The sequence below is a fragment of the Rhamphochromis sp. 'chilingali' genome, assembly GCF_963969265.1.
Source record: "Rhamphochromis sp. 'chilingali' genome assembly, chromosome: 13".
In the NCBI taxonomy this organism is placed as follows: Eukaryota; Metazoa; Chordata; class Actinopteri; order Cichliformes; family Cichlidae; genus Rhamphochromis; species Rhamphochromis sp. 'chilingali'.
Window position 1 is genome coordinate 21,796,125 of NC_137940.1, and position 13,128 is coordinate 21,809,252.

General features: G+C 44.1%; 1 protein-coding gene across 1 annotated transcript in view; it reads right to left on the reverse strand.

Moving 5' to 3' along the window:
* Positions 1 to 13,128, reverse strand: part of tenm1 (teneurin transmembrane protein 1) — a 198,384-nt gene that overhangs the window by 2,202 nt on the left and 183,054 nt on the right. The window contains exons 28-37 of the mRNA XM_080900924.1: positions 12,200 to 12,513; positions 11,376 to 11,548; positions 9,685 to 9,929; positions 8,693 to 8,986; positions 7,212 to 7,456; positions 6,520 to 6,662; positions 4,637 to 4,848; positions 3,862 to 4,163; positions 2,212 to 2,918; positions 1,401 to 1,543 (exon numbers count right to left, since the gene is read on the reverse strand). Coding sequence (XP_080757050.1) covers positions 1,401 to 1,543; positions 2,212 to 2,918; positions 3,862 to 4,163; positions 4,637 to 4,848; positions 6,520 to 6,662; positions 7,212 to 7,456; positions 8,693 to 8,986; positions 9,685 to 9,929; positions 11,376 to 11,548; positions 12,200 to 12,513 — 2,778 coding nt within the window. The remainder of the gene's footprint in view (positions 1 to 1,400; positions 1,544 to 2,211; positions 2,919 to 3,861; positions 4,164 to 4,636; positions 4,849 to 6,519; positions 6,663 to 7,211; positions 7,457 to 8,692; positions 8,987 to 9,684; positions 9,930 to 11,375; positions 11,549 to 12,199; positions 12,514 to 13,128) is intronic.

The following is a 13,128-nucleotide window of genomic DNA, read 5'->3' on the forward strand; positions in this document are numbered from 1 at the left end:
ACTACTGATAATGTCTATTAGACATCAGCAAAGAAAGTCAGATAAGGCTACTCGGATTACACAAACATTATGTAGGAGCAGGTCATGGATACTAAAGTACTAATGTAAATAACTGGACATGAATAAGCTGAACTCATAATATAATATAATATAATATAATATAATATAATATAATATAATATAATATAATATAATATAATATAATATAATTCTAAAAAATGTTTTTTAAAGATGTAACACATTTTGGTATCAACATGAAAGAAAAGCAGGTATGGAACTTAAAAGTGAGATGAGTAATGAATTAAATAATTAATTAACATTATATTTAGAATCTACCCATAATCAATATAATTTCCTTACTGTTGCCAATACAACCAAAGCCAATATTTTAGTCACAGTTTTGAAGATAAGACCTTTTATCAAAGTTTGACCTTATCTGATCTTGAACAAAAGGTCGGTGATATTTAAAATCCCCCCATATCTTTTCTTATATGACGATATGGTGTCAATAAAAACAACAGCAGTAGGAAACATATGTTGAGAATACCCATCACACCATTATTCTTACAGTTTTAAGAATAATAGTTTCTATCTTATAAGGATTTTCTCATTAAGTTGACCTTGAAGTCCTTGGTGGATGTAAGAAAAATTTTAATGTGTTAGAGCTACGTCCTACGTGTCTCTGACAGGAAGACAAAACGCCCATTTACATCAACCAGCTTAAAACCCACAACATGCGTGTGTTTGGACTGCAGAAGTAAAGACATGCATGAACAGGAAGAACGTGGCCCAGCTTTAAACCCGCAAGGTTTGAACACACTGCAGGGTGGCTGTGGCCTTACCACGCTGTGCACAACGCTATAAAACAGAGACACTGGGACCCTCAAACGCTCGTGCCAATTTACCTTAACGACAATCAGTCTATGAACTAATTAATAAATCAACTAATCATTTCATTACTCGTACTCATTCTGGAGAATATTCTCATAATAATCAACTCAGTGTTGATTTTCATCCATATAGCCGATTAGGAAGAATCACTAAGGTCATAAAAATGGCAGATAATTAGCAGGTAATTTGAGTTTTCATGCTTCTGCGGAGGACTCTCGGTCTGATCTCACATGAAGACCCAAAGTGTTAAACGAATGAGATAAATGACTAATTATGAAAGTGTTAATCACAAGCACTGACATAGGCTATGTCTCACACAAACACACACATATGTATATATATATATATATATATATATATGTGTGACATATCTTTATGAAAAATATTGTTTCGCAGTCAGACCCTAGTACATTTGAAAAAATGTTATACATATAGTTTAAATATACAAAGCATTACCACAGGCACACAGTGTTAGATATGAAAGAATCTAGCAGCAGTGTGATGCTCACCTTGCTGGAGTCCCAGTCCTGCATCTTGGTCGGCGCCTTCATCAGTTCATATGTTTGTTCCATTCTTCCCACCTCAGGCTTTGGGAAACCGGGGACCACGTTATGAAGTTGAAAGCCAAACAGCTGCAGCCAGCTACCGATGTCTGGACAGGAAGAGAGAAAATTGCACGGGAGAAAGTTTAGAATTTAATGTGTATACTGCAAAGCAAACAGACAGTCACGAGGGCAGGGAAAACAACACCTCGTATGGGAAACCACACAATGCATGAGTGCAGCGTGCGGCAGAGACATGTCTGCTGGTGTGCGCGCGTGTCCCACAAACACACTCCTTGTGTAACAAACAATCCCGCTGCAGGGAAACGTGACAGGCCAAATGAATGTTCTATTAAGCAGAAGGACAGACGCCCCCGCTGACATCCTGTATTCATCTTCTACTCTCCTATCCCATCTCTTTCCCTCGTTTCAGTTTCTATTTTGTCTCTCGGGGAAACAGTATGTTCTTGACAGGCAGAGGGAAGAAAACAGAACCGGCTGTGTTAAAGAACAATGTGATCAGAGGCATGGCTGTCCTTTCTGTTGCCAGTAAATCCTGTCTGTCACAGCTTCACGTCTCTGACACCCAGCACACCTGTGGTTAGCAATGTGGCCCATTCTTTATGGCAGATGTTTCCCCTGTAGGTGCGCGTGTAGGAGTAGGTGTCACTGAGTGATCTATCTTTCTGTATCACTTAGTTTCTGTCAGTCAGTCAGTGATTTGCTTTTGACTTGGCAGCAGTGTGCGTGAGTGTGTCTGCGCATGTGTGACGCTCACCTGTTGTAAACTGCGTCACCTCCTCCACCCTCCCGACCGGGCAGTTGTTTTTGAACGCGTACAGGTTAAAAGGCTTCGGCTCCTTGCTCAGTTCCCCCCACAGTTCGTGATTCGGTGAAGTCCATCGGCCCGCTAGCGTGTCATAGTCCTGCCTTCCCAGGTGGACGAGTCTCGTGAAAGGATCGTACAAGCCTCCGTGGAAGCCGATGACAAGCTGGAAGTCTGGGTTGGTGTCCTGGTAAACCTCTCCGTAGGGAGTGTAGAGAATCTCTTTGACGAGCCGCCCCTTGCTAGAGAAAACTGCCCTCGGGCTCCCCACGCTGTCGCAGGCTACATAGTACTCCTCTCCGCTGCTCAGCTCCATGGCGATAAGGTGACCCTGGAGGTCATAGTACAGCGACGTGATCAGATTGCTGCTGTGGTTGTACAAGTGGCTGACCCTGGTAGGGTGTGACAGATCGGCATAAAAGAACTGCAGCTGCTCGCCCTGGCTGCTCTTGGTGGCCACGCGGCGGCCCAGTCCGTCGTAGCGGTACCACACGGTGCGCTCGGTCACGCGGTTGAAGACGCGGGTCAGCAGGCCGTTGGAATTGTAGTCGAACAGGTCGTTTGCTCGCTGGCGGAGGAAGCCGTCGTCGTCCACGCCGTACTGCAGCTCGCCGAGATGCGTGATGCGGTCCCTCTGGTCGTAGCGCAGCGGCGTGAGCCTGAAAACAAACATCAGACCCTGAGTGATATTTACCGCATGCTGTACACAACTACAACTGTGCATCAGTTTTGTTGACAACTGCTCAAAAAATCATGTTAGTATGCAACAAATGTAACCACAATGTAACCAGGATTCTGGTGCCAAATCTGTGCAAAAGTTTGTCTCAGCCGTTTAATAGTTCACCCGGTCTGTCTGCGCTCAGTCTCATCTGTCGTTCAGGTTCTGTTCTGTGGCCTTTCTGCAAACTCATGAGCAAATGTGAAAAACTGGAGGCAGCGGGGAAGCACCAGCAAGATCTCCGTGCATAACAAAGAAGGTGTTAATGACAACAGATATCCCCGATTAGACAGCGTAACAAAGGTGACATAACAAAGGTTACAGTTGATGGGTTGAGAAACAGTTTCCAGTTCCATAACTATCGTTTAATGTAAACAAAAATTGCCTGCAAGTCTCTCATTGACTCGGTTCTCACCTACAGACATCACATCCTCGAACACCTTTCCTTCAGCGTAAAACAAATCAAAACTGTTATGAGTCATTAAACGGTTAAACAACATCACCGTCACTGTCGACTGTGATAGATCTCCACACCGAGGCAGTTAAATGTAAAGTCAGCACTATCATGCATGCCTCTCACACCCACTCATTCCATCTCCTCCTATCAGACCACTGCTAGAATGTCCCTGCAGCCAGAGCCAATACTGTCAATACTGCTATATGACAATTATTTACACGTGTGTGTTTATAAATAAACAATGTCTTATTTTGCTATTTTATTGGTTTCCTCTGAGAGCCATGCTTAAGATATTTATCCACTGCTTTGCAATGGATAATAAAGATTTCTGAGCTGATCTGAATTATCGATTTATTAATAACAAACAGGCAATTTCTTTTATATTCAATGCTTTCTGTACAGTATATGGGTTTGTGTGCTAACATACCTTGCACTGGTTCCGTGGCTAAGTAGATTAATGTTCCCATTGAGGTCGTAACTATAACGCCACTGAGGCCGCTCGTTGACTGAGGCGCTTTGCAGCTGGCTGTCTGCATCATACTCGTAAGTGTAACGGGTCACATTGCTGTCCACGCCCACTCTGATGTCGCAGGTGGTTGTACGTCCGGACGAGTCGTACTGAATGGTCATCCAGTAGGCGATGGACTTGAGGATTTCATATTGAACCTCCACCACCTGGCCGTAGGAGTTGAATACCTTGGTGTGCTTCATCAGATGGGTGGTGATCACCTAAACACATATTGACTCCATAAGAGTCCATGAAAGTGTCACACCAAACTCATGGGCTAAAAGGTTGCTTGTTTACACATGCAGCACACTCTGGAAACAAAATTGTAACAAATTGGACAAGTTTGATTATTTCACTCTCTTTTGGGTCTGTTTGGATGTTCACAGACACCCATGTGAAATATCTGACTGTTTAGTTACTAGTTACTAGTTACTAGTTGCCTGCCAGTGTTGTCAAGGCTAGATTTGATAGACAAGTAAAACCAGCTGACTGACCGGAAACGAAGTCGACTAAAACGCAGGCCAAAACAATGAGCTGAAAGACGCTGAAAGGCGCCACTGAGCTGAGCTGCAGAGTCAGATTTTATATTCCACAGTCATGTGATTATTTTTTAAAAGCAGAAACAGCTGATTGGTGCAGCTTTAAAACGTCCACATTTCCACTACCGAGTAAGATAACTGGTGTGACTTCCTACCTGGTTGAGGTCGTAGAAGATGACGCTGAACTTGCCAAACTGCTCGACCCGCCCCGACACATCAACATAGCGGTACAGGTCAATGGGCAGAGGGGTCTCATTGATGACGGCCTGCATGCTAGTGACTCGAAAGTTGTTGTAGCTGTAGTCAAATCTGGCGTTGACCAAGCCTTCTTCGCTGAAGCGGAAAATCTGCCGACTTGTCAGGGGACCTACGCAGAGGAACCGGAGCAGATTTACATTAGAACCCCCTTAACAGCGTTTACAGAAATATACAGGGACATGAAGTGTACACACAGCACACATATAGCCCTTACAAGTGGATGTCACACCGCCCGCATAACCCTGCCTAATTAATTCAAATCAAGGCCTAATTCGCCGTCATTAACAGAGACACACACTGCGCAATCATTCCATCTTAACTATCCCCACACCTCTATGGTATTTCCTGTGGTGACCTTTAATATGGAGAGATAATGAAATCTAAAGACAATAGCCATGATGGGCCAATGTGCTGCTTAATGTCAGAGCATCAACTTTAACAACACCATTCATCACATCTGCTCCGAGCTTCTGCAGCCAGGCCTCTGTTTGGAAAAAATGGGCCCGCTAATGAAACACCATTACGCTGCTATTTGAGATGACTCTGATTGCAGTTAAAATGACTAAGTGCCTAGCTTTGGAGACTGTAGAGAGCTGGATCAGTGTTACATCTTTCTATTTTTATTTTCTGTGGAATGTTGATTCTAAACCTTCGCTAATGGGAAAATGGCAGAAGTACTGAGAGCGAGGTGGAGGCTTTTCTGCAGCCCTGGGGAACTTGCAGTCTGTTCATCTCGCTCTTCTAGCTGTCATTTCCCCCCAGCTGTCATCGTTCCCCCTTCTCCCTTTCTGTTCCTTTTCCCTTCCCTCGCCCACCACTCTATATCCCCATCTTTCTTTTTCCGGTGCCACACTTTTCCTTGTCTCCTCTCAAGGGACAATTACCACTATCTCTCCTCTCTCCAAGGCTCCGTTTGTTCTGCTGAAATGAGATCAGTTAAAGGAAGGTGAGAGTCTATTCACAGTAAGGGCAAAGCGATAAACACACACACACACAGCTGCGCCGCGCAGATTAGTGACAACTGATGGTGGCGAGCCAATCACAAAGCTATGGGAAGTGAACCGGCAGCAGAGATGAGAGCACTTTCCATGACCCTGGACCGACTATGGAACTTAAGGGGACTGCTCAACTGTATTAACAATGGCTGTATCCTAACATGCTATATCTGCAGCTGCAGCGATGGCGTGCCATCGTCGATAGCGCCGCCTTTTAGAAAACGTCTTGTCTCACTCATTTTCTCCTTCAGCACTGAAAGTATTGTTTAGTTGTATTAAGTTCAGCTATGGTTTTTTGATTTCCTGCCTCCTCTATGAGAGCGAATATGAACCCAGCAAAGTGCTACTTTTAGTGTTCAGGCATGCAACAACAAATGCAGTATGTCCACACCTAGCTCACCGCATATAATTTTGCATTCAAACATTCATTTGTTTGCTTTGATCAGGAAGCCTTTTTGCGGAGGTGGGGAAGAGACGACGTGGGTAAGAGCCCGGGGGGTGGTCTTGAATTTACAGCTGTGGTAGACCACAGTCTATTCCACTTGAACATGCCTTGCCCTACTGAAACTTCTAACTGTGGCTGCATCAGTCACAGATGAAATAGCACGACGTCTGACTCAAAGCCAGACTACTGAATTTGACATCACTCCTCAAATCTGGCACGCCGTGCACAATCACTTATATAGACTTTAAAATTTTGCTCACAGGATTGATTTATGATCCTTTTGCACGTTGTGAATATCTAAAATGTGCTTCTGTTGGCTGCTTTGAGCACATGTACGTACCTGTCTGCCTGTATCGTATGGAGCTTATGAAGCCATTGTGGGTGAGATGAATGGTCTTGACTGTTCCAGAGGCCTCGTCATAAGTGAAGGTCACCAGGGTGGAGTCATAAACCACCTCCGAGAGGCGAGCCGCAGCTGTATACCTGACGGGGGAAAGAAACACATTTTTGAATAGATGATCGATAAGTAAGTTATGTTAAAATAAAAGTACCTTCTTTTTAAAGCACACTGCATTTAATCTTCAATGTAAGTAAACATGCTATGCCACATTAATAATACACGGATCCCTTTGGGTCGCTAAGTTGCACCATCCTTCAACATTTCATCAGAAGCAGACCAGCTGCTGCGGCACTTACAGCCTTTCAAATCTTGAAAATGGGACCATTTATTACAGTATCCTCATCCAGGCAACGAGTATTAAAAATGTTAAATGCCAGAACGCTGCCTGAATCAGTCCTCCGACTTTCATCAAAATCAGATCAGTTTGTCTGACAAAGTGCGACGATAAAAAAAGGTGTGACCTTCAATCGGTGTGATTTCGCAAGGATGGATGTGTGGCGTGCATTCAAGTGTCCGCTAGAGTTGGCGTAATTGGGCTTTTAAATTTTAAGATTGCGCTTTAATTATATCACCTTCATCAAGACGATCAGTGTTATGTCTTTGTACGGAGCTAAAACAGCGATGTGCCACACCTGTAGATGACTCTGCGCCCAGTTCCCAAGTACTGAGTCCTCATCAGGCGCCCGTCCAGGGTGTAGTCCTGGATGAAGGAGGCTTGGCTGTCGGGCGGGGCGTATATGTTCCTGTAGTAGCCGATGGACAGCAGCGACTGCAGGGTGTGCTTCACCATGCTGGGCATGGTCACCGCGACCAGACGATCCGTTTGGTCGTATTCAAAGACGTAGCGCCGCTGGCTGTGCAGGAGCAGCATGATGGACTGTAAGAACACACAGAGATATTCACAGACAGTTCCAACACACTGCATCTCTGTGGTTTCACGGCTTTCTCGTTTTCTGTCTTTTGCACTCTCTCTTTTTAAATTCCAATGTCACTGGGTTAAAACTTTCTCCTCAATAAATAAAAAAAATCGGCTCTTCAAAAGCAACCTTGGTTTTAGTTTGAGACCGCTTCAGTTATTCACTGAAAGCTATTTAATTATCAGACGTACGTGTCGAAAAAACAAAACGAGAAAAAAGAAAAACCATAATTGGTTTTCAGACAGCAGCGTTTTTGTTTACCGCTGCTCCCCCCCCCCCCCTTAAAAATCTGCATAGCTATTCACACAGTTTCAGCTGCACTAAAACAATGTTCTCTTTAATGTCTTTATTCAACTGTAAGGTATGATATTAATGTGTTAATAATACATGAAGGTGGTATTAATTTCTAGATGGTTCTGTAATATAAGCTCATTTTCACTCTAATTTTGTCTTAGACCAAAATCCTTGACACTAAATATATTTCAGACTGAATATCATGTCATTAAATATTTCAATTAATTTCAAGAGCGGAAATTATACCTTCTGGTAGCTCTCAGCTTAGTCACACACACTGTTTGAGTTTCTTTGACTAGAAAAATTCCTTATAGCGAATATAACTTCTAAACATCTGCCAGAAGACGACGAGTGTTTACTGCAAAGACTTTACTGCTGTTTTCTTTTGAGAAAATCTATTTGCCGAACCTTGAAACATGCTGGAGTTATGCAATCGATCAGAAAGAACACACCGTCTGCCTTTACATCTCTCAACTGTGCGCGCTGTTGCAGTCGTGAAGACACAAGGCCAAGTTTAAAAGGTCTGCCCAACCATTAAACTTATGGCAGATCTAATATTCGCTCTGCAAACTGATGTTCATAGCCTAAATGGAAAGCCCCTCAAACTGAGGGAAACACATTAAAAAGATACTTGGTAATATAGCACCTGTTACTGATTTTAATATGCTTTCACTTCTTTACTTTCGTTTCCCACAACTGAGACGCTTTTTTTTGGTTTGCCTTTAATCTCAGCGCCGGTTTCGGAGAGCTGCACCAAGAAGGAAACGTAAGTGGAGAAGATGTGTTAGATTTCTGCAAGCAGCAAAGGCAAGAAGAAAACGGCGACAGGAGCCCTGAAAACAAATCTCAGCAGGACCTCATCACAAGCTGTCTGTCACGTTCGCTTCAAACTTTCTACTCACTCTGTCTGCGTACGTGTAGCTCCAGATCTTGCCGTTGACCCAGGCTCTGGACGTCACCCTGTCGCTCTCGTACTCCAGCTGCTCGGACCATTCTCCGCGGTGGATGGCTGAAAGCAGTCCTCCACCTGAATAACTGATGTTTACTTCAGTGTATTTGCTGCTGGGTGACCACACGACAGGCCGGCCCAGCTGGTCATACTGAATGTGGAGGGTGAACTTCCTGTGGTCATCGTATATCTTCCCAACTCTGGTGCTTTGATCAAAGTCTATGGACAGCAGGTTCCTGTTATGTGCCTGGAAAGCAAAGCAGTAAAATGTCAGCTAGTGACAAGAACACAAACAGAAGCTTTTTTTTAACAGCATTAAAATCATCATAAATGGTGATTGAAGCCGCAGACATGCCACTTCATTCATATATTTGCATGTCTGAGAGCAGCAAAGATTTCATTAGTCCAGATGAATTAATTGTGACATTTCCAGCAAACCCTGGTCTGCATTTATAAACAATAAGCTGCCTGGCGAACAAGTGAGAGAACTGTTTCCCGGGGAATGCTAATTAATTGCTGCACGTAACATAAATGCCCTTTTCTCAGGAAATCTCCTGTTTGTGCTTTCATCACCACTGCAGAGGTGTTGCAGCCTGTGTGTGTGGAAAGTACAGCTAACAGGTTACGAGTCATTTGACCTATTATCACCTCCGCTGACATCATCAATCGCTCAAAATCTACCGGATTGCACAACTCTTAGCACTTAAAAGTGACACTTTTTGTCCCCCTGGTTAATGTCAAATTGCACAGCTTAACCCTGCGTACTCCTAAAATGTTGCCGGGCTGCTTATTTGATCCATTCATATGGGATTCTGGGATATTCGGCTAGTTGCGTGCATCCTCTTGTTAATTCCCAATGCCTTTGTGCAGCACTGATGCCGCAGGATTGTGTTTTATATATTATCACAGTTGGCGTAATAACAGGCTGATGATTTAGTGTTTTACCCTGAGCCTGCGTTCGTAAGTGCTGTAGTTAGTCTTGCTCTGCTCCTTCCTCTGCCTCCACTCTATCAGGCTCGGGGCGTGGTCTCCAGGCAAGCTGATGTTGCAGCGGCTGGCCGTGGGACTGACTCCACCCCCGACGCCCCCCGGGAGGAGGGGCTCGGTGCTTAGCGACAGCTCCATCCCGCTGGCCAGCGTCACCAGAAATGACCCGTCGGCGCTGACTCTGTACGAGCTCTGAGAGTGATCTGGAGTGGGAAAGTGCAAGCGTAAGTGTGAATTGTGGGGATGTGGAAGGGGGGGAGGGTGGGTGTCGAGGGTCGACCGTTTGTCGTGGGTGGGTCAGACACACACACAAAAAAACCACAAGTGCACAGAGATGCAAATATGCAACAACAGATGAGAAAAAAGAAGTGTGAAGAAAACATCAGTCATTGTGTGTCAAAAAGAAGAAAAAAAATCAGCCTTGAGAGGAAATCTGTGAGAAGCGGGCTGCATGAATGCGATGTCTGGCTCTTTGTGTGTGCGTTTTATTTGAATTAATTGCTTCAATCACTGTGCTGAGTGTTTTTTTTAAAGCTCTCTGCAACATTAGCATTGTACTGCATCAGCTATTACATCTTTAGAAAGGAGGAACGCAGGAGACAGATAATGAGAGAGTGAGAGAGAGAGGGGGGGCAATGAAAGGAGAAAGAGAGGACAGAGAGAGAAAGAAGGAGAGGAAGGTGGGGTATAGCAGCTTTTCACACATTGCAAAGCATTCTGAGAAACTGCTCTTTCATTTCTGCCCTGCTCAGAGTCAGGCTTCCACACACTTTCACACATGCCAAGATGGCTTTGTCTCATGTTTAAAACACAATTAATACAAAAATTTAGAAAAAGAGGGGTGAAAATAACCATAAAACTATATTTTAACCATAAAACTTAACGCGGCTAATAAACCGGATAGTAACTTCTATTCCCTCCGCTGCCGTAAAAAAACCTATTCTGTACATATGGTTATTGTTGCCTCAGAGGCAGGCGAGGACACGGTGAAATTGTGGGCGGCGGAGAAAGAGGTGGTGCTCGAAAAATAGTGGGTCATTTCAACTTTTTTCCCTGGCAGCTCTGTCACACTGTAGCGTGGCGTACATGCATGTGTTTGTGCGCGCGTGTGTGACTGAGCGCGTGCGAGTTGGCGCAGATTTTCCCTCCCTGCAGTCCTGTCAGTGTGACAACTGCAAGAAAGCAATTAAAGGGATGACATGAGAAGAAACTGCTCCCATGAGTGGCTTCTTCACTCCACTCTCATTTTCTCCTCTTCTCATCTCTGCCCTCTTTTCCATTTTTTTTCTGCTTTGCCCCAGCAGTTGTTAAGGCATTTCACGAGTCAGTCAAATGTAGCATGTTTTGTGTAAATAAACAGCATTTTTTCTCCCCCCCGCTGCCCATTCGTCCGGTTATGTAAAGAGGTCGCATCAGATCTGTATGTGAAACTATTTATAAAAGCGGATAAATGCTTACTTAAAGCTGTGAATCTCCAGCGATGAAGAATGAGAGAAACGCAGGTCAGAGTTTCTGACTTAAACCAGAATAACAGCCACGTTTTCACATGACTCATAAATAGCCTTGTGGCTAGTTGCTGGTTATAGAAGCTGAGGGTAGATGCAAGAAATTTAAAAGGCAAAAGCGCAGAACTCATTGTGATGCTGCACCTTGTCTGAACATGTAAATGGTGTCGCTGGCAGACAAGTTTGTGCTGGTGACAAAGTTCTCACGGTTGGACGCTTCAACCTCCACCCGAGACCAGCGCTCCAGGTTGCCATGGAAACCGCTCACCTCCGCCGTCGGTAAGGTGATGTTGGTCACTCGACCCTCGCTGTTGTACCTTGGAGAATAAACACAAAGGCAATAAGCAAACAAATACACACAGACGCGCGCACACACACGCACAAACACGCGCAGAAATCCATCGCTCGCAGGCAAATGACCACAACCAAGCCCGCAAAAAGCACGCAGGCACACATATGCATGCTCCCGTGCGCTAGCATGAGCTCGCAGTGAGTGTCAACTATGATTTATATGTGTAATTATCCAGCTGTGGAATCTGAGACAGAGACCGACTAGGCAGTGGTGAATAATTCAGACAGATGTGTTTTTCTGCCTGTACTATATGTGCAATACTAAACACGCATGTGTTCAAAGAGTTGCAGCAGACGTCCTTCAGCTAATCAGTCACTTTAAGCAAAGACTAAAAAGAAGAAAGAAAAAAACAGTCACACCGCCCAATCCCACCCCAGGCCTTCTCCAGCTTTGTTGATGCAGAAGTGACCACCAGATGGCACTCATATTTCATACCCCTAACGTAAACCTTGTCATATGAATACACATTCATGCAATGCAGTGTTAGCTCAAACATTCAGAGTCAAGCAACAAAGCGAGAACAGGAAGGAAGGAAGGAGAAGAGAGAAAGAGCGGGGACAGACAGAAAGAAGATCGCAATAAGCAGATAAGCTTTATAAATAAACCACAAACTCACTCATACACAGTGGTCCAACTGTTCTCATCACTTTTGGTTGCTAGGAGACCTGTATTGCCATGGTAAGTGATGTGGGCGATGTCGTGGCCTTGGGCGGACACCTTCCTCAGCGTGCCACTGTTGCTAAGGGACAGCCAGTACACCTGTCCGCCAGGTAGAGCCAGCCAGAGAGGCACTCCGTGAGCATCCCTCCTCACCTGGAGGCTGCGGCCGTCGCGGCTCATCACACCCGACAACTGGCCGTCTGTGCCGTAAGAGAAGTTGTACAGGTAGTGACCTGTGATCAGGTGTTTGGTGTACAGGTGGGAACCATTCTATCAGAGGGAGAGAGAGACACTGTTGAGGATTCAGCTTCTGCAAATGACAAAACCTGTAAATTTAGAAACTATTAGGTACTCTGTACTCTCAGACTAGTGATTTGCTAATTTTGTTGCATCAATAAAACAAAATGATTCCAAAAACAATGAAGTATATATAAACAGAAAGGTACACACACATTAACCATAACTACTGTAAATTATGGGGTTTATTTCTTTAAATTATATATTTAAAGATGAAGAAACATGTTCATTTTAGAGCTTAGAATATGTAATATGTAACTGTTGTCTGTATGAAATTTTAAAATAATTTTTTGAAATAAGAGTTTCATTTTCTCAGGCAGAATGAACCGTTTTGTTTATTAAATGATCAGAAATAACAGGAAAGGCCAGATTTCTGCAACATAAGGCAATAGGCTCACTATCTTGTGTGCATCTATCATGCTTACTGTCGTGCTTAGTCACCCACAAAAGCCCACTCTGAGCCAGTAAAGACCCTGATTGGATTAGGCTAACCTAGCTGACATTATTTGATCATTCAATCATTCAAAGCTATTAGAACGAGACTTGGAAGTGAGGAATATTATTTTTGTGAAATGCAATCCAAAATCA